Here is a 23,166-nt window from a genome sequence, read left to right as displayed (position 1 = left end):
GTTTAATGCCTCAGTCATTTCTCAGTCTTCATATTTCCATTTCTTATGGTCTAACCCCCATTACAATTCATTTTTGGTATTATTTGTTTTTTATTGGCACAGTCTTATTTTGCACTTTGATTGTCAGTCTTTGTGTAGCTTTTCATTAATTTTATTGTATTTCTTTGTTCTGCAAGAAAATGAATCTCAAGGTGGTATATAATGACATATACAAACTACAAATTCACTTTGAACCTGTACCTCAAGAGATTTGAATTTCCTTTTACCCAGGTAAAAGAATACTCCTGAAATTACCTTTATAAAAAGAACTTATTCTTTACTCCCTTCAACTTTTTCATTTGCGGCTATTTCTGAATCCACCCTAACTATTGAGCACTATCCCTAATGTCTTTAGTTAACCATTGAATGCCTCCATGGAGTTTACATTTGTTAAGAAATTAAGTTTTATTTTCTGAATGATTATCATTTATTGGCAAGTGTTTTAATCTAATGTTCTTGACCATCTCCCTTGTAATTACAATTAACTTCAAGGTGTCAATTTACATCAAAATTCTGCCAGTGTCAAAAAAAAAAGCTCAAGCAGATACCTTTAGACTGATGCAGGTCACACACAATAAACCAGATTTCTTGTAAAGGTGACTCAGATATTGGATTGCAGACTGTTCATGGTTACTCATACAAAGATTCAGAAAGCATATAATATTAGCCAAATTAAATCTTGCAGTGGAAGTAATTGATTTGGTTAGGAACTTGGATGAGTGGCAAGAGAGAAGAAATAATGGACCAATGCTTTAAAAGGCAGAATATGACAAATGCTACCCTACCAGGATCAGTTAGGACAGCAGCTCACCCACCCTATCACCAACCTAAAAACAGAAAAGAAACCAACCATCCTGTTGTGCATGATCCAATGGCAAGCAACATCTCACAGACTGTAGTTGGAAGTAGAAATAACCAGGGCAAAATAGTGACAATTAGACTTCTATATAGCTTTTTGATGATTAAAGACTGCCACACATTTGGCTGTGTGAAAGGCAGAAGGCAGGAATCATTATGAGGAGCAATTCACGGTGACCAGGAGATTAAACTGTGAACAAAGTGACAGTAATACAGAAAGTAACAGCAGTGACAAATACAGATCTTCTAAAGCAATGAGCCACAGGAGCACAGCAGGAAGTGCAAAGCGAATACACCTCAGGGTGTTGGAGCTTGGAGTTCAATTCTGTTGTCATCGGTAAGGAGTCTGTATGTCCTCCCCGTGGAATGCCTGAGATTTCTCCAGCTCCCCCGGTTTCCTCCCACAGTCCAAGGACGTTCTAAGTAGGTTAACTGGTCATTGTAAATTGTCCCACGATTAGGTTCGGGTTAAATCAGGATTGTCGGACGTTGTGGAGTAACGCATCTTTAAGGGCTGGAATGGCCTATACCTTACTACATCTCTAAATAAATAAAACACTGCAGATGTACCAAATTTCTCAACTCAGGAACCATTTATACACACACACACAGGGGGAAGGTAAAAGTCTATAACCAGTTACCATGGCTTACAAAATTAGACTCAGCATCTAAAACTAGGCGATAGCCTTTAGATCTCATTGAAAAGCAAGATGTTCAAGGGACCAAAAGGTCTATACCTGCTTCATCAGCTGCAGAACAAGTAGACTGCTTAGAATTCCATCATATAAAAAAGTTCATATACTTTATCAGCCCACTGAGTCTGAGCCATCTCTGCAGACCTTATCAGGAGTTCCAATCCCCTATTTCCCTTCATCCAGATTCCCCCCACCACCCATATTAGTTGTAATCTTCAGTAATCGATTTGTTTAGCAAGCTGTAGAAGGAAACCAATGTATTCGGGAAAAACCCATATGGTCATAAGGAGAACATGCAAACTCCACACAGATAACACTACTGGTCAGGATTCACTCTAAACCACAGGGGCTAAGGCAAGAATATCTCATCCATTTTCCCTAGAGAAGCTATGACCTATTCTGGAGACTCATTAGGAAAAGCAGAAACACCAGTTTCCAAGATTCCACTCATTGAGTTCTATATGAAAAGAGGACACCGGCACATCCAGAAAGAGACTGCAGCAGAAGGTGTAGCTGCTTTCCCACCCCCCCCACACTCCATCCCACAAGTCTTCAACAGATTTTAAAATTACAGCTTCAGATCATTAAACTTGATTGTGTCAAAGATGTGGGATGTTCTGCTTTTTCAAAAAATTATGAATTTAGTCTCAGCTGCCTCATGTATCCCCATACTGGTCCCAGCTCACAAACAGGAACTAATACCAGAAAACATCAAAAGAAACATCAAACAGGCAGACTCATTTATAGGTTCTGTTTGTCAGCAATTAACAGTTTATAGTGCTCTTGCATTCGGTAACTATTGTGGTCTGCATGGCTTGGAAATCTAGCCTTTGATGAATTACATTTCACAGAGACTGCATGTAAACCCTCGCTTAACCAGATACCACACAACAAAGAACTTGCTCATCTAGTAGCCGAGACTTTACGTCAAATTTTAACTGAAAATTTATATCCACTTGAAAAATGTAATCACCAAATAACCAGCACGCATTATATCTGTCCAACCAATGTTATAACAAAGAATAGACCAGATAGAGAACACAAAAGTCATAATGGGATTTTGTTTATCAAAATTAATTTTCCCTTTTCCCCCCCAGTATCCATCTCTAGGACAGAATAGAAATCCAGTGACTTGGCTCCAATTTTCATTATCCCCACAATGAACAGAGCCAGCATGGGCCCAATGGGCCAAATGATTTTATGTGCTGCAACCATTCAATGATTCTAATTAATGGCTGGCTCTTTGACCAGATACAACAGTACAACAAGTATGACTGAACAATCCAGGATAGGGAGCATCAACAACACTCTTCCTTAAGAATGGAGCGCATGGCAGTGTGCAGGCCAACACCATCTCAGTGGTACAGTCTAGATACTTTCCTGACCAGTAAGACAGAACTGTGGGGTGCAGGTGGGGGCCCCAAAATGAGATTCAAGGGATGTAAGAATATTGTGAGAGGAAAACCCTCCATTTTATTGCATGACAGAGCAAGCAGTGTCCAAATGACCATAACCTATTTGACATTACGAACCCATCTCATTTTACTCATTACAATCAAGACAAAATCTGCAGATGCTGGAAATCAGAGCAGCACACACAAAATGCTGGAGGAACTCCGCAGGGCAGGCAGCATCTATAGAAAAAAAGCACAGTCGACATTTCAGGCCGAAACCCTTTGGCAGGACTGGAGAGAGAAAGCTGAGGAGTAAATTTAAAAGGTGGGGGGAGAGGAGAGGAAACACTAGGCTATAGGAGAAACTGGGGGGGGGGGAATGAGCAAAGAGCTAGGAAATAGATTGATGAAGGAGCAGAAGGCCATGGAAGAAAGGAAGGCGGGGGGGGGGAGAAGAGCACCAGAGGGAGGCGACAGGCAGGGAAGGAGATAACATGAGAGGGGGGAAAAAGGAAATGGGAAATGGTGAAGGGGGCTGGGAGAGGCATTACAGGAAGTTTAAGAATGCATATCATTCCATCCCTAGGCCACATTTTGGGAAATCTGATCATCTGGCTGCCCTCCTGCATGCATATAGGCAGTGGTAAAAGAGGAAGGCTCTGGAGGGAAGGACAACAACGAGGTGGTTGCAGGAGACAGAGCAGCAGCTAAGGGACTGCTTTGAGTTGGTGGCTTGGGCCACATACAAGGACAGAAGGATCTTAATGAACAGGCCACAGTTGTCATGGACTTTCCAAATTCACTTGTAGACGAGTTTGTCCCCACACAAAAAAAAAGTCTTCCCCAATTGGAAACCATGGATGAACCAAGACATTTGGAATCTGATAGGAACAGCTAATATGTGAGTGGGGCAGTGTTAAAGAGCGATCGGGTTTTGCCTCAACAAGTTTCGGTAACAGGCAGAGGCTAGAGCTTAAGCTTGAGAAGTTCAAGCTTAAGGTATAACAAATGTAGGAAGGATGGTGGTTCAAACAGTGGAATCAGTGCCAGATGTTCGAGAGTGTCAAGGGGCAGAAGTGAGGGCAGCCGCTATTAATACGGAGATAGTGTTCGGGAAACTGAAATATATGAAAATAGATAAGTCACCTGGACCTGATGGAGTACACCTCGGGGTGCTAGAGGGGCGGCTGAAGAGACTGTGGAGATATTAGTAATGATTTTTCCAAAAACAAAAAATCCAATCAATTCTGGTATGGTTCCGGAGGACTGGAAAATTGCAATTATCACTTCACAAGGGAGAGACCGAAGTAAGGAAATTATATGCCAGTTAATCTGACCTCAGTGGTTGGGAAGATACAATGTTAGTGATCATGAGGACTAGAATATAAAAGCAAAGATGTAATACCAAGGATGTATAAGGTACTGGTGAGACTTCGTTTGGAGTATTGCAAGCAGTTTTGGGCCCCCTTTTTAAGAAAGGATATGCTGACTTTGGAGAGGGTTCAGAGGAGGCTCATGAGAATGATTTTGGGAATAAAAGTTATTTGAGCAGCGATTGAAGGCTCTATGCCTGTACTCACTGAAATTCAGAAGAACGAGGGGGATTTCACTGAAAACTATTAAATGTTGAAAGGGCTCGATAGAGTGGATATTTCATTTGATGGGGGAAGTCTAGGACCAGAGGGTACAGCATCAAAACAAAGGGACATCCATTTAGAACAGATGAGGAGGAATTTCCTTAGCCAGGTGGTGAATCTGTGGAATTCATTGCCACAGGCAGCTGTGGAGGCCAGGTTACTGCCTGCACTTAAGGCAGACAGAGCTTGATAGGTACTGGATTAGTCATGGTGCGAAGGTTAGGAGAGGAGGCAGGAGAATAGAGTTGAAGGGGAATGGATCAGCCACGATGAAATGGCAGAGCAGACTTGATGGTCCAAATGGCCTAATTCTGCTATATCTTATGGGATACACCTGCAAGATGTGGTATTGCAGAGTACCTAATGATCTCTCTGATGACCCCATCTGCAGAAATTTCAAAGTACATTTATTATCAGTGTATACTATATGCAACAATGAGATTTGTCCCCTTACAGTCAACCCCAAAACAAAAACCCAATAGAACCCATTCGGGAAAAAAAGACTGAAACACCCAATGTGCAGAAAAAAATTGTGCAAACGATAAAAATAAGCCAACAATACTCAGAAGTGAAGTTCAAGAAAGTGAGTCCACAACCATGAAGCCAAATACAGTCAGTCCAAGAGTTCGTTAGCTGTAGGCCATAGCCTCAGTTCAGCACAGATAGATAAACCACATGGGATCGAGAACTGAACACCAGCCCACCCCTCAACTCTGGTCCTGACATTTTCAACCTGGCCCAGTGCGCATACTGGCCAAACAGCTGGTCGTCTCACATTCCCAGACCTGGGCCTTGCCACCTTGATATGCTCTTGGGCCCGGGACCCACCTACTCTATTCAGTCCACACCCAACCTTTCCAATTCAGCCTGGTATGTAAATCATTCATGCTTGTTCTTCACTTGCAGGCCCAGGCCAACCAACTCGATTCAGCCTGTACATGCCATGCTGCAACAATCCTGCACCTCTGAGACTTCAGTTCACACCACACAAAAACGACAGGTTGTACAGGTGGTTCAAAAACTCAACTCCGAAGGGAAGCTACAGGTATTGATTGCAGTAACCATTTGAGAAAAGGTGTGATTAATAAAGTAGTAACAGGTGTTTTTCCTGCCAGTCACTATACTTTACAAACACCATCTTAAACCTGAAGACCAGATAGTGAAGTTGCATCCAATTTCAGGTCCTGACAGACAAGGTCAAGGAACTGGTGCTGTAAGTGGACGTACTCAGGACCAGCAAGGAGGCTGAAAACCTCAGGTGAAACTTTTACTGAGTTGGTCACACCCAGAGTGCAGGCTTCAGAAAGTAGATGGGTGAGCACCAGCAGTAAGGGGAGTTGAGCAGTTAGTGCGGGGCTCCTGACCCCTGATGGTGATGAGGCAGCACAGAGTGAGATAGATCAGCTGGTTGAGGGGTGTTGCAACAACAAACTTGTACTCAGCACCAGTAGGACCAAAGAATTAATTGCAAACTTCAGGAAGGGGAAGTTGAAGGAACACATACCAGTCATCAAGGCATCAAAAATGGAAAGCGTGAGCAATCTCAAGTTCCTGAGTGTCAGCACATTTGAGGAACTATCTTGGGCCCAACTTATTAATGCAATTACAATGAAGGCATGCCAGCCACTGAAGTAGTGGCATCAGCACCAGACTTCAAAGCAAATGGTCCCAGGTTCAAACCTGGCCAGCTCTTTGCACACTTTCCATCTGTGCTGGGTTGAGTATCAATCTAGCAACTCTGCCACACAAAACAAAACAGACAAATGTTAAAGAAACGGCAAGGTTGCCACCCGAGGCACCACAAAATGCAGAAAGGAACATCAAATAGCACTCTAGACATGACAGCTGCCATCCTTCATTAGGAGTTTGAGGAGAATTGGTACGTCAAAAACACTTGTAATTTTCTACAGATATAGCATGGTGAGTATTCTAACTAGTTGCACCACTGTCTGAAATGGAGTGGACACAGCACAGGATCAGAAAAGGCTGCAGGAATTTGTAAACTCTGCCAGTCCCATCGTGGACATTAGACTTCCCAACACCCAGGACACCTTCAAAAGGCAAAGCCTCAAAAAGGCAGCATCCATCATTAAAGACTGATCACTCAGGACATGCCCTATTTTCATTGCTACCATCAAGCAGGTACAAGAGCCTGAAGACTCATACTCAACTTTTCAGAAACACCTCTTTCCCCTCTGCCTTCAGATTTCTGAATGGACAATGAACCCATGAACACCTCAGTATATTTTTACCCCCTTTTGCAATGCAAACTAATCTCATATATACTTATTGTAATCTATCATTTTTATGTATTGGAATGTACTGCTGCCACAAAACAAATTTCACAACATATGCCGGTGATATTAGACCCAATTATGGATGGTAGATTCAGGCCAGTAAAAACCAGGAGCAAAGTAATAGATACTACGTGATGGATAGTTTTATGTGAAACCATAAGACACAGGAGCAGAGTTAGCCCATTTGGCCCATCAAGTCTGCTCCGCCATTCAGTCACGGCTGATCATTCTCCTCCAACCCCCACCAACCCAATCCGTGGCCTTTTCCCCTGTAACCTTTGATGCCATGAATAATCAAGAACCTATCAAGCTCTGCCTTGAATACACCCAACAACCTGGCCTCCACAGCTGCCTGTGGTAACAAATTCCATAAATTCACCACCCTCTGACTAAAGAAATTTCTCCACATCTGTTTTAAATGGACGTCCCTTTATCCTGAGGCTGTTCCCTCTTGTCCTAGACTCCCCCACCATGGGAAACATCCTTTCTGCAACTACACTGTCTAAGCCTTTCAACATTCAAAAGGTTTCAATGAGAATCCCGCCCCCCCCCAACAACTTTCTAAATTCCAGCAAGTACAGACCCAGTGCCAAGTATTCCTCATATGATAGCTCTTTCATTCCTGGAATCATCCTTGTAAATCACCTCTGGACCCTTTCTAATGCCAGCACATCTTTTCTTGGATGAGGAGCTCAAAACTGTTCACAATACTCAAGGTGAGGCCTCACTGGTACCTTATAAAGCCTCAGCATCACATCCCTGCTATACAAACCATAACAGGTAGCTAAAATCACAAATACAAGAAACACAGATATAAACAAGGCATACAGCTTATAGGCACAAAATAAACATGAGCCTAGGCACAAGCCAAAGCTCAGCCACATCAGGAAGATTCAAACGCTAGTGAATAGAGGTAAGTTTTCAGCCTGAACTTAAGGGTCAAGGGAGGGGAATGCTGTTCCACAGTCTAGGGGCTACAACAGCAAAGGCGCAGTCACCCCGAACTTAAAAATTTAGATTGTGGGACAGCCAGGAGCCCCAAGTCAGCCAACTTCGAAGTAGAATAAGGGGTTAGAAGCTCTGCGATATTGGAGGGGGCCAGACCATTTAGTGCTTTATAAACAAACAGGAGAACCTTAAAATCAATTCTAAACTGTACTGGAAGCCAGTGGAGAGAGGCCAGGATATAAGTAATATGGTCCCTCTTCCAGGCACCTGTCAGGAGCCTGGTTGCGGCGTTCTGGACCAGTTGCAGGCAGGACAGGGATGACTGACTAATCCCAGTATACAGGGAGTTGCAGCAGTCCAAGCGAGAGGATATAAGGGCGTGGATTACTTTCTCGAGATCTTTGAAAGAGAGAAACCACTTGATTTTGGCAATAGTATGAAACTAGAAAAAACTGGTTTTACTACTGCATTAACTTACTTGTCAAACTTAAAGGCCAAATCAAATATCACACCAAGGTTTTTGACATGGGGTTTGACAAGGATGGGCAGGTTACCAAGACTGTTGGTAATCACTTTGATGGAGTCAGGGGGGCCAAATAGGACAACTTCAGACTTGCCTTCATTCAACTGTAGGAAGTTTTGTACCATCCAACACTTTATGTCCTCAAGGCAGTTCATGAGGTTGACTAGATTTGACTGGTCATTTGGTTTCAAGGGGAGATAAAGCTGTGTGTCGTCAGCATAACAATGGAAGGAAATGTCATGTTTTTGAATGATTTGGCCGAGGGGAAGCATGTATATAGAGAAAAGAATGGGCCCTAGGATGGAACCTTGTGGGACCCTGCAGGAGAAACTAGCTGGAAAAGAGGAAAATTTGCTTATGTTGACTGAGAAGCTTCTATTTTTGAGGTAGGATGTGAACCAGTTCAAGGTAGTGCCATCAACACCAACCCCGTACTGGAGACAGTCTATTAAAATGGCATGATCCACAGTATCGAATGCTGCGCTGAGGTCAAGAAGAATTAGGATGGCAGAGTCACCTGAGTCAGTAGGGAGGAGGAGATCATTGTACACTTTCAGCAGGGCAGACTCTGTGCTATGATAAGCCTTAAAACCTGACTGAAATCTTTCCAAGATGTTGTTTTGGTGTAGGTAGGGCAGCAATTGACTAAGAATAACCTTTGAGAACCTTTGACCGGAATGGAAGCTTAGAAATAGGTCTGTAGTTACTAGGTAAGGTAGGGTCTAAGTTAGGTTTTTTCAGGAGGGGCTGGACCACGGCGCGCTTGAAGCAGGTTGGAACGGTAGCAGTGGCCAGGGAGCTGTTGATAATAGAGAGGATGCTGGAACCGGCTATGTCAAAGACATCCTTCAGGCGGACAGTGGGGACAATGTCAAGGGGGCAGGTTGCAGGTTTCAGGTTTCATGGTGGAAACAATCTTTGTAAGGGAGGGTAGTGTGATGAGTTGCAAAAAGTCCAGTTTAGATGAACAGACCAGTGAGACAGTTAGGTCACAGGTGGGGGAGAGGGAAGAGAGAAATGTTCATTCTAATGTCTTCAACTTTGCTAATGAAGAATTTTAAAAATTCTTCGCACTTAGCAGGGGACACATCTAAACTAATATTAGGGGCGGGACAAATGACAGAATTTATGGTACTGAATAGGACCATGGGATTATGAAAGTTGTTAGAAATTAGGTCAGAAAAGTATTTTGTTCTCACAGCCTTAACTGCATCCTGATATTTGTGAAGATTGTATCTCAAAATTTCAAAGGAAATTTGAAGCTTATCATGCTTCCACTTTCGTCCAGATATTCTGCACTTCCTCCTCACAGCTCTGGTAGTGTCATTAAGCCAAGGCAGACCTTTAGGTTTAGGCTTTTTGAATATAAGGTGAGCAACAGTATTCAGAATAGAAGAGCAGGTGGTATTAAATAAGGAAGTTAGTGCGGAGATGGGGAGGAGAAGCCTCAATACTGCAGGTATTAGGAGCAGCTAAGACAGCCTCAGAGAACTTACTGGCAGTCGAAGAGTTAACGTAACGAGCAACGTACAGGAAGATGAAACTTAGTGGGGGGGGGAAGCAGAGAAGCATCAAGCATAACAGCACCACGACCCGACAGACACGCATCAATTGTTTCCACATTGCAGATCATAAAACCAAATGATAAGACCAAGTCAAGTGTATGGCCTAGCATGTGAGTGGGTCCGGTGATGAGCAAAGCAAGATTAAAAGACTCAGGCAGATGCATAAACTCACTTACGAGAGACTTAACAGGACAGCAAACATGAATATTAAAGTCACCAAGAATCAGAACTCAATCAAACTTGGGCATAGTATTTGAGAGGAAGTACGCAAATTGAGTGATAAATTCTTCATGTATTTTTGGTGGACGATATACAAGAGCAATTTAGAGGGGGATTGACCAGGCCCACTTTGATTAACTGCACCTTGAAGCTGGAGAAATAATCAGAGTTCTGTAGATGGCAATTAAAATGTTTCTTAAACACGGCGGCTAGACCCCCTCCACATCCGGAGGGGGTAGGCATGCTAAAAAAGTTACAGTCATCTGGACAGAGTTCAACAAGTGGAGCAAGCTCACCAGTGCTTAACCAGGTTTCCGTCATCAGGAAGAAATCCAATCTTTGGGCAGTGAAAAAGTCATTGAGAATAATAGTCTTATTGGACAAGGATCTCACGTTGATCAGAGCCATTTTGACTGGAATAGCAGTATAATCTGACAATGGCTCCCTTGCCAGACGGCAGAGGTGCTGGAAGACTACTCCACCACGCTCCACAAATGGCCTGGCAGGGAGCCCGCAGGGCAGCGGTCTGTGTCTGGGATAATCGGTCGGAGAAAGGCGTACCTAGTCTTGAGGGAGTGCCCAGGAATGGAGAGACATGGCCGACCGGGTCCAACATCGTTGAGTGGAAAAGGTAGACCGGTGCCGAGTGAGAGCGGGCAAGATTCCTCAGCTTAACCGAGGCGCCTGCACGTTTACTCCGCCTCCTAGCTCGTTTCCTACGGTGGTAGCCGCAGGGTCGAGCCCATATACCTTCAGGTAGTTAGGAAAATAGAGAGCAGTGAAAGCTTCTTTGTCCGGAATCCCGAGTGAACAAGTCCACGACAGAGGATCGAATATGCAGTCGTGTCTGACGATCGTAGACAATAGTGGCTTGCACATCATGTATACACAGAGACACAAACAGAGCCAGGACAAACAAGAACAGCAGAAGGTGACAACATGCAGCCAAACACAGTGGCGCAACAAAAGGGCCTGCACGAGATCTGGTACTGGGTAATCAGCCTGGCCAGGTGACAGGTCTTTCAGTGGGTTATCAGTTAGGGAAACAGTGACCACAACTCCTCAAGTTTTAAGACAGCTATAGGCAAGGATAAGCATGGACCTCACCGAACAGTATTAAATTGGAGCAGACAAATAATGAGAGCATTGGGCAGGAACTAGGAGTTAATTGGGTACAGCTGTTTCCAGGCATCTGCAATGTGGAGGATGTTTAAAGACCAACTGCACAGTGTACAGTACGGATGCGCTGCAGTCAGAAGGTAAAACAAGGATGGCAAGATAAAGAGTACCTTGGATGTCAAGACAGGTGATGAATTTAATCAAGAAAAAAAAAGTACATAAAAGTTTAGGGATCTAGAATCAACAAAGCTAGAAAATAACTCAAAGGGAATTAGGAAAACCAGAAGGGGCCATGTAAAGTCCTTGGTAAATAGGATTAAAGAGAATCGCAAGGCAATCTATGCAGACACTAAGAGCTAAAGGATAACTAGGGAGGGGGTTCAAATCATCAAGGATAAAGGGGGAACATTTGCTTGGATGCAGAGGATGCAGGTGAGGTCCTTAGTGAGTACTTACCAAGGAGGAGGACGTGGAGGATAGGGAGGTCAGTGCTGAGTATATTGATATGTTAGGGCATTTTGAGGTAAAGAGGAGGCAGTGTTGGGTCTCTTAAAAGATCATTAAGGTGGACATGTTCCCTAGGGCTTTATGGGCTATACCCCATGTTATTGAGAGAGGCAAGAGAAGGGATTGCCAATATCTCATGTCCCTAACCACAGGCAAGATCCCAGAGGACTGGCAAGCAGCTGTTGTTGTTCCATTACTCAAGGAGATAATGGTACAACAACTGTTCTGTGTTCTACATGAGGGCCAGATCTCTGGGTTTCTGGTCCGGTGAAAGAAAATACATGAGGTAAAGGTACGACCTCCAGAAAGACCAAGCTTGAATCACAGAGGGATGCTTGACAGCTGTGGTAGGGCTTCAATCCCATCACCTCCTGCATCAGGATCCACTTCATGACTACAGCTCTGCATTCAACACCATCATCCCTTGAAAACTAATCAATAATCTCCGAGACCTAGTCCTCAATACCTGCATGTGCAACTGGATCCACTACTTCCTCACTTGCAATCAGTTCAGATTGGCAACAATATCTCTTCCACAATCACAGGACTGTGTGTTTAACTCCCTGCTCTACTCATTTATACTTCTGACTGAGGGGCTAAGTACAGCTCCAATGCTATATTGAAGTTTACTGCTGAAACCACTGTTAGCCAAATCAAAGGAGGTGATGAATCAGCATACAGAAGGGAGACCGAAAACCTGGCTAAAAAAGGTGCCACAACAGCAATTTCTCACTCAATGCCAGCAAAACCAAGGAACTGATTATTGACTACAGGAGGAGGAAACCAGAGGTCCATGAGCCAGTCCTCATCAAGGGAGAGGTGGAGAGGGTCAGTAACTTCAAAATCCATGCCATTATCATTTCTTAGAAGTTTGCAAAGATTTGGCATGTCATTTAAAACTTCCATAGGTCAAGTATTCTGACTGGCTGAATCACTGAAAACTATGTTCCTGAATGAAAACGCCTACAAAAAGTAGTGGATAAAGCCCAGTCCATTAGGGGTAAAGCCCTTCTCAACATTGAACATATCTACAAACCAAGCTTTCGCAGGAAAGCAACATCCACCAAGGACCCTCACTTTCCAGGCCATGCTCTCTTCACCACTGCTGCCATCAGGAAAGAGTACAGGAGCCTCACGTCCCACACCGCCAGATTCAGAAACAATTATTACCCTTCTACCATCAGGCTCTTGAACTAGAGTAGATAAATTCACTCACCCCAATAATAAACTGATTCCTCAACCTATGGACTCACTTTCAAGGACTCCACAACCCATGCTCTCAATATTTATTACTTATTTTTCTTTCTTGTATTTGCAATGTGCTGTCCTTTGCACATTGGTTGTCTTTGTTGTGTCCAATATTTCATTGATTCTATTGTTTCTTTGTATTTATTGTGAATGGCTGCAAGAAAATGAATCTGAGGATTGCATATAGAGACACATGTACTTTGATAATTTATTTTGAACTGTCCTCAATTTCTTTAATTACCCGAAAAATCTCAATCGTGATAGGATTTCCCCTGCAAAAAGCCATGCCGACTACCCCGATCAGTCAGTGCCTTCCCAATCCTGCGTAAATCCTATTATTACTACTACTACGTCGACTCAGGCCTAGGGGGCTGGTGTCGGGCATAAATCCTATTCCTGATGATATATTCTAATACAGTTCCATTGCATTAACACAAGGGTCACAGGCCATTCATTACTCAACTTATTCCTACTGTCTTTCTTAAATAAAGGAACACAAGGTATTCTCCAGTCTTCTGGCACCACATCTGTGCCAATCAAAGATGCAGTGTGGACTTGACAACTTCCTATATTTACTCATGAGCCTCTTAATTTAATTATTGAACTTCCTTGCAATATATGGGGTGTGCAGACTGCTCCCAAGCCCCCTTTGCTAGGTGTTTGTAAACCAATAAAACTCTGCAGCCCACAGTCTGTGACCACACTTGAGAAGTCCTATGTATGCCATTCTCCAGGGCAGCCTGCTTCTATGTTCCACATCCTATACATTGTAGATTGACTGGCAAAGTCCACTATATTTACAGAGCACCTTTAGTAAGTTATTGCATCTGCTATTGCAATCTCCTTTTCCTGAATATTTATTTGCTTCTAAAAGGACACAGTAAACGATATACAAAGCTAGTGCATTCTATGTAGCAGCAAGCCAGTCTTCTGACGTGCTATTCAAACATTTCCTTATAGCTTCTAACTATTTGCTTTAGTTGCACTGTGTTTCCTACATCCTCCTCACAATAAAAGTTACATCTTGTGATCTGCTCACATCTTATTTTGCTACGGTCAGGTAAATGATTACTTACAAAGCACAAACCATAACTAATGAAAAGGAACATGGTGATTTTCAACATTTAGTCTGCTACAGCTGGCCAAATTAAGTTAGTCTGGCTCTAAACATCCTTAATGTTTTACATTGGAGATTCAATATCATGTGACAAAATGACATTTGACAATTACTAAGCAAAATGCTACAAGGATGAGATACATTAAAATTAATTTCCCTATGATAACCACCTAGAAAGGCCTTTTTAGTTTCATGGTACAAGAAAGGGAATGCTACACTAAGCCATTAACTGTATTACACTGTCACCCTGAATCTTGCTGTCTTCATTCAATTGACAAGAATGTCCTTGTGTTCCAAGGTAAAAGCTCTGAAATTTAATGACCAAAATTTTATTGGACAGAAGGTGGACCTGTATGCCTATTGTGCCTGTGGCAGGAAATCTCACCACACTCCTAACGCCGCCCCCCACCCGCCCCCCGACCCTTTTCAACTTCAGCTCTTTCTTCAAACCATCCAACGGTTCCGTATCCATCACATTTTGGGATCTAGCATTCAACTTCCACGGGATTAAAAATCTTAACTTTTGCCTCACTTTTAATAATACCTTTTGTTTAGCAATTCTCCAAATAATCAAATAGTACAATAATTACCTTTGGGTTTCTCAAGATCTGTCATCTGAGCAATTTAATCAGATTACTTTGTGGCAAAATGGAAAAAGAATCTGACTTTTGCCCTTTCTTATACTCCCAGATATCTGCAGTGAATCCATTCTGCACTCTTTCAGGTTTGCACATCTCATTAATGCTAACCAAAATGTTGTACATGATTCAGCCAGTGAGATAATTTGCGCTTTATGGCCAAAGAAAAATATAACCTTGTCAGCCAGCCCTCCACTCTCCACTAACAAGCTGTTGAAAGGTAATTATCCACATTCTCTTGATGTCAGGTACACTTAAAGACCTTGACCAAGTGGCTGCTAAATTGCCTGAGTGTCTCAATGATGACAGATAGCAAACAAAAGGCTGTAATCTTCAACTACTTCCATTCAAGAATAATCTATTCTGCTCCTGTATGTACTCTAAATTAAAAAAGGCAGCCATTAAAAGGCATCCTTTTTTCTATTGAATACGTACTCAATATTTCACCCTCCAATTACGATATAAAGGCTTGTGGTTTGAAGTGTTATTATGCCCTTCCGTATTACAAAGTACTTACGGAGTTTAGCCAAGGCAATAAGGGAAGTGTTGACAGCCAGTGATAATTCAATTGGGAGCTCAGGTGGAACAACAGATGTTAGGATTAACGTACATTCCAAAAACAACTTGTAACGGTTTCTGTTTGGGTCCTTTGTGCCTGTAGACAAACAAAGCTACATTAAAAATAACTCTTTGAAATGACAAAAGAACTGGTAATGACTCCTAATATCTGGAATTCAAGGCACGATCAAGATACAAGTCTAAACAGCTTCAATATTAACAATTGCAATAACGAATTGTTTGGTAAGTGTTATGGACATCACAATGAATTTGCTGATAGGGAACAGGAAATCTTCAGAAAACACAATCCAATTGATAACAAACTGCATTGCAAATTCATAACCCCCTCTTCTTTATGCTTTTAATCCTCAGCAACATTGTTGTCACTGAATGAAGGGGGAAAAAATTGAAAAAGTAACTTCTAAAGTCAGCCATATGCAAGAGATTACATCTTTGTGCAGAATACACAGATAAGGGGAGTGGAGTGTAAAAATTACTAAAGTCATTTATTTGCTTTTGCCTCATGTTAAAACATTTTATCATGACCATACAATCTAGACAGTTAACAAGACTGCAATACACACAAAATGCTGGTTGAATGCAGCAGGCTAGGCAGCATCTACAGGAAGAAGTACAGTCGACGTTTCAGGTCGCGACCCTTCGTCAGGACTAATGTAAAGAGACAGTAAGAGATTTGAAAGTGGGAGGGGGAGACCCGAAATAACAGGAGAAGACGGGAGGAGGAAGGATGAAGCCAAGAGCTGGGAAGTTGATTGGCAAAAGGGATACAAGGCTGGAGAAGGGGGAGTATCATGGGACGGAAGGCCTTGGAAGAAAGGGGGAGGGGAGCACCAGAGGAAGATGGAGAACAGACAAGGAGTTATTGTGAGGGAAAGAGAGGGGAAAAATAATAAATTATGGATGGGGTAAGAAGGGAAGGAGGGACATTAACGGAAGTTAGAGAAATCAATGTTCATGCCATCAGGTTGGAGCCTGGCCTGCTGCATTCCACCAGCATTTTGTGTGTCTTGCTTGAATTTCCAGCATCTGCAGATTTTCTTGTGTTTGCGTTTTTAAATTCACTACTGCAAAGCCTCTTCCAGGGATGCCACTCCTCCCCTTCTTACCCTAGAAGGGAAGAGAAACTTACCTTCTACCCAGACATAAACAGCTGCAGCAATAGCAAAGATGAGAAGGAAAAGGATGAAGATAAAAGTCTCCAGATTGTTGGCAGTAACTCGTTTGACTCCAAATAAGATTGTCCGCAGCAATTTTCCCTGAGAGTTTCAAAGATACCGAAGTTAAACTCAAATATTTTTAGGTTTTTTGCTCACTCTTCCAGTTTGCAAATGTAATATAGCTGTACTTTACTTTCTAGTTTATTCCACGGATGACCATTATAGGCTCGATTTTGCAAGACTAGATGGTGGCTTTCTAGTAATTTTGTGACAAAAATAATGGTACAGGAAGGGGACAGACCGGAAAAAGGACAAGAAACTAACAACCTGGAAAAGATGCATAAAAGGTGGCATCAGGTCAGACCAAGATATGAAGTGAGAAGTTGAAGCACTTCCATTTAAACATCTTATGTTAAGATAATCTCCTAAATGCACATACAATTTAACTGTTTGATGCTATCAATCTTATGTACAAATCTTAAATAGCTTTAATAAAAATATCTGGTAAAAAAAATTTAATAAACAAATTAAAAATTCACAATTCATTTTATAACCAAAATGAATAGCCATTATGCCTGCTGCTTTGGTGACTACAGGATGGAACTTCAACAATATATTTCTAACACAACAGATGCAAATTAATCCTAAAACCATTGCTGTTATTCTTTGAGTAACAATAACATTCCAGTCTATGAAATTGTCAGAGTCATGTTTCAAGAAACTGAACTTTTCAGTCCAATTAAACTTGGAGGGCTTGCACAACTGATCTATGCAAGTTGATATAACTCAAAGATCAAAGTAAATTATTAGAGTACATATGTCACCATATACAATGCTGAGATTTGCTTTCTTGCGAGCAGACACACAACCAGCATGCAAAGGACAACAAATGGTGAAAACACAAAACAAATAAGCAAGAATAAATATCGAGATGGGGTCACACGTAGATAGGTCATAAAGAGCTCTTGGCACATTGTCCTTCATAAGTGAAAGTAGGAAGACAGGATGTTATGTTTAAGACAATGGTGAGGCTTAATTTAGACTCTGCAGTTCTGGTCACCTACATACAAGAAAAAGATATCAATTGGATTGAAAAATTACAGAAAATTTACAAGACTCCACCCATTACTTCAGGACCCAAGTTTTCAGGAAAGGTTGTACAAGGAGAATGAGGGGAGATTTGATTGTGAGGGGTACAGACAGGGGAAATGAACAGGATATTTCCACTAAGGTTGGGTAAGACTGCAACTATAGATCATAGGTTAAGGGTGAAAGGTAAAATGGTTAAGGGAAACATGAGGGGGAACTGCTTCACAAGAGGGTGGAGAGAATGTGGAACAAGCTGTTAACAGAAGGAGTGGATGTGGATTTGATTTAAATATTTAAGAGTAATTTGGATAGGTAATGGATGGGAGGGGTGTGGAGGGGCTATTGTACAGGTGCAGGTCAATGGGACTAGGCAGATTAATAGTTCGGCATGGACTAGATGGGGCGAAGCGTCTGTTTCTGTGCTGTAATGTTCTATCAGTAAGCTGAAGGTTTGACTCTCAGCCAGCGAATCACAAGTATGGTTAATAATTTCACCTCATCGTATCAGTTAAACTATCAGTGCTTAACAGACTACATGTTTCACACAGATTATTCTACTCACCTGAGAAGTATTAAAACCAGTCCTCAGGACATAGGCAGCACACCCGTTATCCACAGCTGGGGAAGTAATTAATAAAAGCAATGCTAGTGGATAGCCAAAAAATAAAATGCCATTTGCTAAGCAAGCACAAAAGCTAGTGTACATATTTACATATAGCAATGAACAAAATCCTAAATACAAAAGTGCTCCATAATGTACTTGATGCTCTTCAAGTACCAAATTGGTGATGTGGTTGACAGTGTAGAAGATTGTAAAAGGTTTCATCAGGATCTAAATCAATTGGGAAAGTGAGCCTATGAATGGCAGATGGAATTTAACTCAGCCAAATGCAAGGTGATGCATTATGGCTAGATAAAGCAGGGCAAGCCTTACACTGGACCTGGGAGCATTGTAGAACAGAAACTTAAGAAGGGAAGTATATAGCTCTTGGGGAGTGGTAACACAGGGCAGTGAAGATAGCATTTGGCACACAGGCCTTTACTGACCGGGGTACTGAATACAAGACTCGGGGCATCGTGTTCCAGCTGTAAAGACCACGCCTGCAGTGATGCATGCAGTGCTGGTCACCATACTACAGGAAGGATAAAACTAGAGAGAGTGCAGGAAAGGATGTTGCCAGGACCAGAAGGCTTGTGTTATAAGCAGAGACTGGATAGGCTGGAGTGAAAACTGGAAAACCTGAGGATGACAAAATCATGAGGCATAGATAAGGCGCATGGTGAGAGTCTTTCTCTCCCCCCCTCCCCCCCACCACCACACACGGGAATCTGGACTGGAGAACAGTGACAAGGTGAGAGAGGAAGATTTATAGGGGATCAGAGGGGCATGTTTTTCCACACAAAGTTGGTGGATATATGGAATGTGCTGCCAGTGGAAGTGGTAAAGGCAAGTACAATTACTACATTTTAAAGACATTAAGACAGGTACATAGAAGTTTTCAGGGATTTATGCTAAATTAAGACGACACCTTAGTCGTCACAGAAAAGTTGGGCTGTAGAGCTGACAACACTAACAGAATATTAGCATTATACGTGTCCCTTTATATTGTTTTAAACAGTTAATTTGTCAAATTCGTAAACACTGAAAGGTAGACAAGCTAACAGTTTGTGAAAACTGACAACAGTTCTTTGCCAATGCCACCATCTCCTGATTCAGATGAATAAATTACATCAACAGGAGTATATATCATAATTATGGTAAAATAGATTAACTGAAGACAAATGTGAAATGGACATCATTTCCTTGAAATAATTAAAATTTGATCATGTTATATAGAGCAACTAATGTTTGTTCTGGTTCAGTGAACAAGATTAACAGACCAAAGTATGGATTTTTAAACACACAAGAAAACTTGCTGATGCTGGAAATCCAAAGCAAAACACAAAATGCTGGAGGAACTCAGCAGACCAAGCAGCATATATGGAAAGGGATAAACATTTCGGGTCGGGACCCTTCATCAGAACTGAAAAGAAAGAGAAGTCGAGTAAGGTGGGGGGAGGAGAGGAAGTAGTACAAGGTGGTAGGTGATAGGTGAAACTGGGAGTGGGGAGGGAGTGAAGTAAAAAGCTGAAAAATTGATTGGCAAAAGAGATAAAGGGCAGTAGAAGGGGGAATTTGATAGGAGACGACAGAAGACCAGGGAAGAAAGGGAAAAGGGAGGTGCACCAGAGGGAGGTAATGGGCAGCTAAGAGGAGAAAACAGGAAAGGGGCATGCTGAGGGGGAGGGACAACGAACAGAAGCTCGAGAAATCCATGTTCATGCCATGAGGTTGGAGGCTACCCAGACTGAATACAAGGTATTGCTCCTGCAACCCAAGTGTGGTCTCATCGTGGCAGCAGAGGCAGCCGTGGACTGACATGACCCACCACTTCTTACTGAAATCTCCTTCCTTTCAGTCCCGGTGAAGGATCTCAGCCCAAGACGTCAACTGCTTATTCTTTTCCATGGATGTTGCCTGGCCTGCTAAGTTCCTCCAGTAATTTGTATTTTGCTGTGAACATTGCTTCCACTTGCCTACCACCTCACTTGTGCATGGTGCTATTATAAAGTACAGAAATAAACCAGAACTCACTTTTCTATCGTGTAAGCAGTATAATATTACCATTACGCTATTAACAGGAGAAATTATGGTTTGGCAATTGTGCAGTGTCTTTTTCCCGTACTTACGTTTGAGTCCTGCACTAGATTTTTGAGGTGGAGTATGTTGAACTACTTTCGTTCCCCCAAATATTACATGCAGCTTTGAATCGGACTGCAAGTCCAGTATGTGATTTGCAGCAATATCTTCCACTGGTTCCTATTGAGAGTCACCACAGCAAAAATATTACTTTTTCATTTTCTGGACTTTCTATCAAGAAATTAAAGATAGTTTCTGGTGATGTATCTTTGTCAACAGGTGGCCTAGAAAAACCAATGTCTCTTGCCATTGGACCAGTACCAACATGCACTTGAAAAGTTCTTGTCTATGAACATACTATTGCTTAAAACTAAAGGACAATTCCTGTCAATCAAAATCTGCCATGAGGTCAGCAATAATTGGCTCAAACTCCATTCCCATTCCAACCATTTGTTACAAGATATGGCTCCCTAGAATTTTCCTGTAGACTATAAAATACTAATAGCTTGCATTTTATACAAAATATAGGAATCAAAAAAGAGTTGAGCATGCAAGTTGTCAGACCGTAAGGGAACAATGGAGAGGAAAGCAGGAAAATGGAATTGTTCTGATTGCTGGCTGGTTCCCAGTGAGCAGAATGGCCACCTTCTGTAGTTTTAAATAGCAGAAAAGTGCAGCAGATAGTTCCAGCAAACTAGAGTTCTAGCATTGTCTGTGGGGAAAAATTCACATTCTCCATGTGATAGTAAGTTTCCTCCCACATTCCAAAGATATGGCACCTGTTAAGTTAGTTGGTCACTATAAATTACCCATTGTGTGTCTATGTGGTCAGTGGGCAAACTTGTGGATGGGGGTTTAGGGAGGATAGTTAATCTGAGTGAACAGGTATCAGGGAAATTAAGTGGGAATAGAATTGATGGGATTGGGCTGAATGGAATCCTTATCACAATACATGTAGAGCCTTTCTACAATAAAAACATTGAACATTCATAGCAATATTAAAATATAAACAGTCACAAAGGGAGATATTAAGAACTGGTGGTCAAAACTAAATGATTTTAAGCAGCATCTTAAAGGGAGAGATACAGATGTAGAAAGGGAAAGAATTTTTAAACAGGCTTGGGAAGCTATAATTGGGCTCCTAAAAGTGAAATGACAGATGACAAGTGTCGTCAGACCCAATGTCAGTGTACTAATAAGACTAGTTTAGGGCAGCAATTTAACTTCAGCTCAAATTTAAAGATTGCAAGGCGAGAACTCATTAAAAACACTATTAAGATAGCCAAATCCAAGGTATCAAAAGTGCAGCTGTTACCTTTAGCGGGTGAAGAGGCAGGGCAAAGCTGATGCTACCATGGAAACAAGCAACCTGTGTTATAGTTTACTAGACTGAACTTAATACAAAGTACAAAGTGCAATAGACAATCTGGGAATGCATACACCTTTTCCCTAGCATAGTAAAAATTATTTAAGAATGGCCAGATATGCCTGAATGAAACTGCTCAGCATGTGATTGATTACTTTAAATTAGTAAATATCAATTTCCCAACAACATAACTGCTCCAAATTAAAATTCCTCATTTCTAAACCTTTAATGGTTTCCCAGAATAGCACTCTAACACTAACACATTACACCATTACCTTCATCTGTGGAACAGATTCTCCTGTTAGCATAGCTTCATCTACAATGCATCGCCCTCTGAGCAACAGAACATCACAGGGGACCAAATTCTCATGAGGTGAACGACCTAGTCAGAAATAAAGCAACATAATTAGAGGATAGTAGCAGGCAGCAGACAACAGATTAGAAAAAGTTTAGTTATGCAGTGTTTTCACAACTTCATGCTATTCCAAAGCACTTTGCTACAATTAATTACATTTTCTGAAAAGTTGCATAATAGATTTAACACAATGCCGATTAAATCACAAGAGCGTTCCATACAAGACTCGAGTCAGATATTTATCACATCTTACTCCCAACTCATTTCCCAAACAATTAGGTTTTGATTGAGATTTCAGCATTGTCCAGGGAGCAAGGAAGCTCACTGTGGGATTGAAGAGAAGCACCCTGTGGATTGTGTTTTAAATTGAAAATTCCCTAAGTCAATCCAAAAGCGCCTGAATTCAAGCTAAATTTTAAGTTTATTGTCAACCACACACATTGTACACTGGCAGATGAGACGATTCCTCCAGACCAAGGGACACAACACAGTACATACAACTCACACACACAGTAATATTGCCACTAATAAATTAACAATAAGGTGCATATATGATACAAGTTAAAAAATAAACTGTACAACGCTACTAACGCTTTATACATGAGACTATATAATGAGATTCATACGTGGAGGCAGGGAGTTCAGGTCTAATAAGTCTATAAGACATAGGAACAGAATTGAGCCATTCAGCCCATCAAGTCTGCTCCATCATTCCATCATGGCTGATTTCAGATTCCACTTAACACCACACACCTGCATCCTGACCATATCCTTTAATGCCCTGACTGATCAGGAAACCATCAACTTCCACCTTAAATATACCCATGGACTTGGCCTCCACTGCAGTCAGTGGCAGAGCATTCCACAGATTCATTACTCTGGGACTTTAATAAAAAAAAAAAAATCCTCCTTACCTCTGTTCTGAAAGGTCACCCCTCAATTTTGAGGCTGTGCCTTCTAGTTCTGGATACCCCCACCATAGAAAACAACTTCTCCACATCTACCTTATCTAGACCTTTCAAAATTTGATAGGTTTCAATGAGATCCCCACACATTCTTCTAAATTCCAATGAGCACAGATCCAAAGCTGTCAAAAGCTCCTCAAATGTTAACCCCTTCATTCTCAGAATCATCCT

General features: G+C 41.8%; 1 protein-coding gene across 1 annotated transcript in view; it reads right to left on the bottom strand.

Annotated features, from left to right (window-relative positions):
- atp13a1 (ATPase 13A1) overlaps nt 1-23,166 on the bottom strand; it is a 103,079-nt gene that overhangs the window by 55,303 nt on the left and 24,610 nt on the right. Inside the window, exons 7-11 of the mRNA XM_063035883.1 lie at nt 21,951-22,057; nt 20,360-20,489; nt 18,192-18,247; nt 16,513-16,639; nt 15,322-15,459 (exon numbers count right to left, since the gene is read on the bottom strand). Coding sequence (XP_062891953.1) covers nt 15,322-15,459; nt 16,513-16,639; nt 18,192-18,247; nt 20,360-20,489; nt 21,951-22,057 — 558 coding nt within the window. The remainder of the gene's footprint in view (nt 1-15,321; nt 15,460-16,512; nt 16,640-18,191; nt 18,248-20,359; nt 20,490-21,950; nt 22,058-23,166) is intronic.

The sequence above is a fragment of the Mobula hypostoma genome, chromosome 29, assembly GCF_963921235.1.
Source record: "Mobula hypostoma chromosome 29, sMobHyp1.1, whole genome shotgun sequence".
Taxonomy (NCBI): Eukaryota; Metazoa; Chordata; class Chondrichthyes; order Myliobatiformes; family Myliobatidae; genus Mobula; species Mobula hypostoma.
This window is presented reverse-complemented; position numbering and strand designations above follow the sequence as displayed.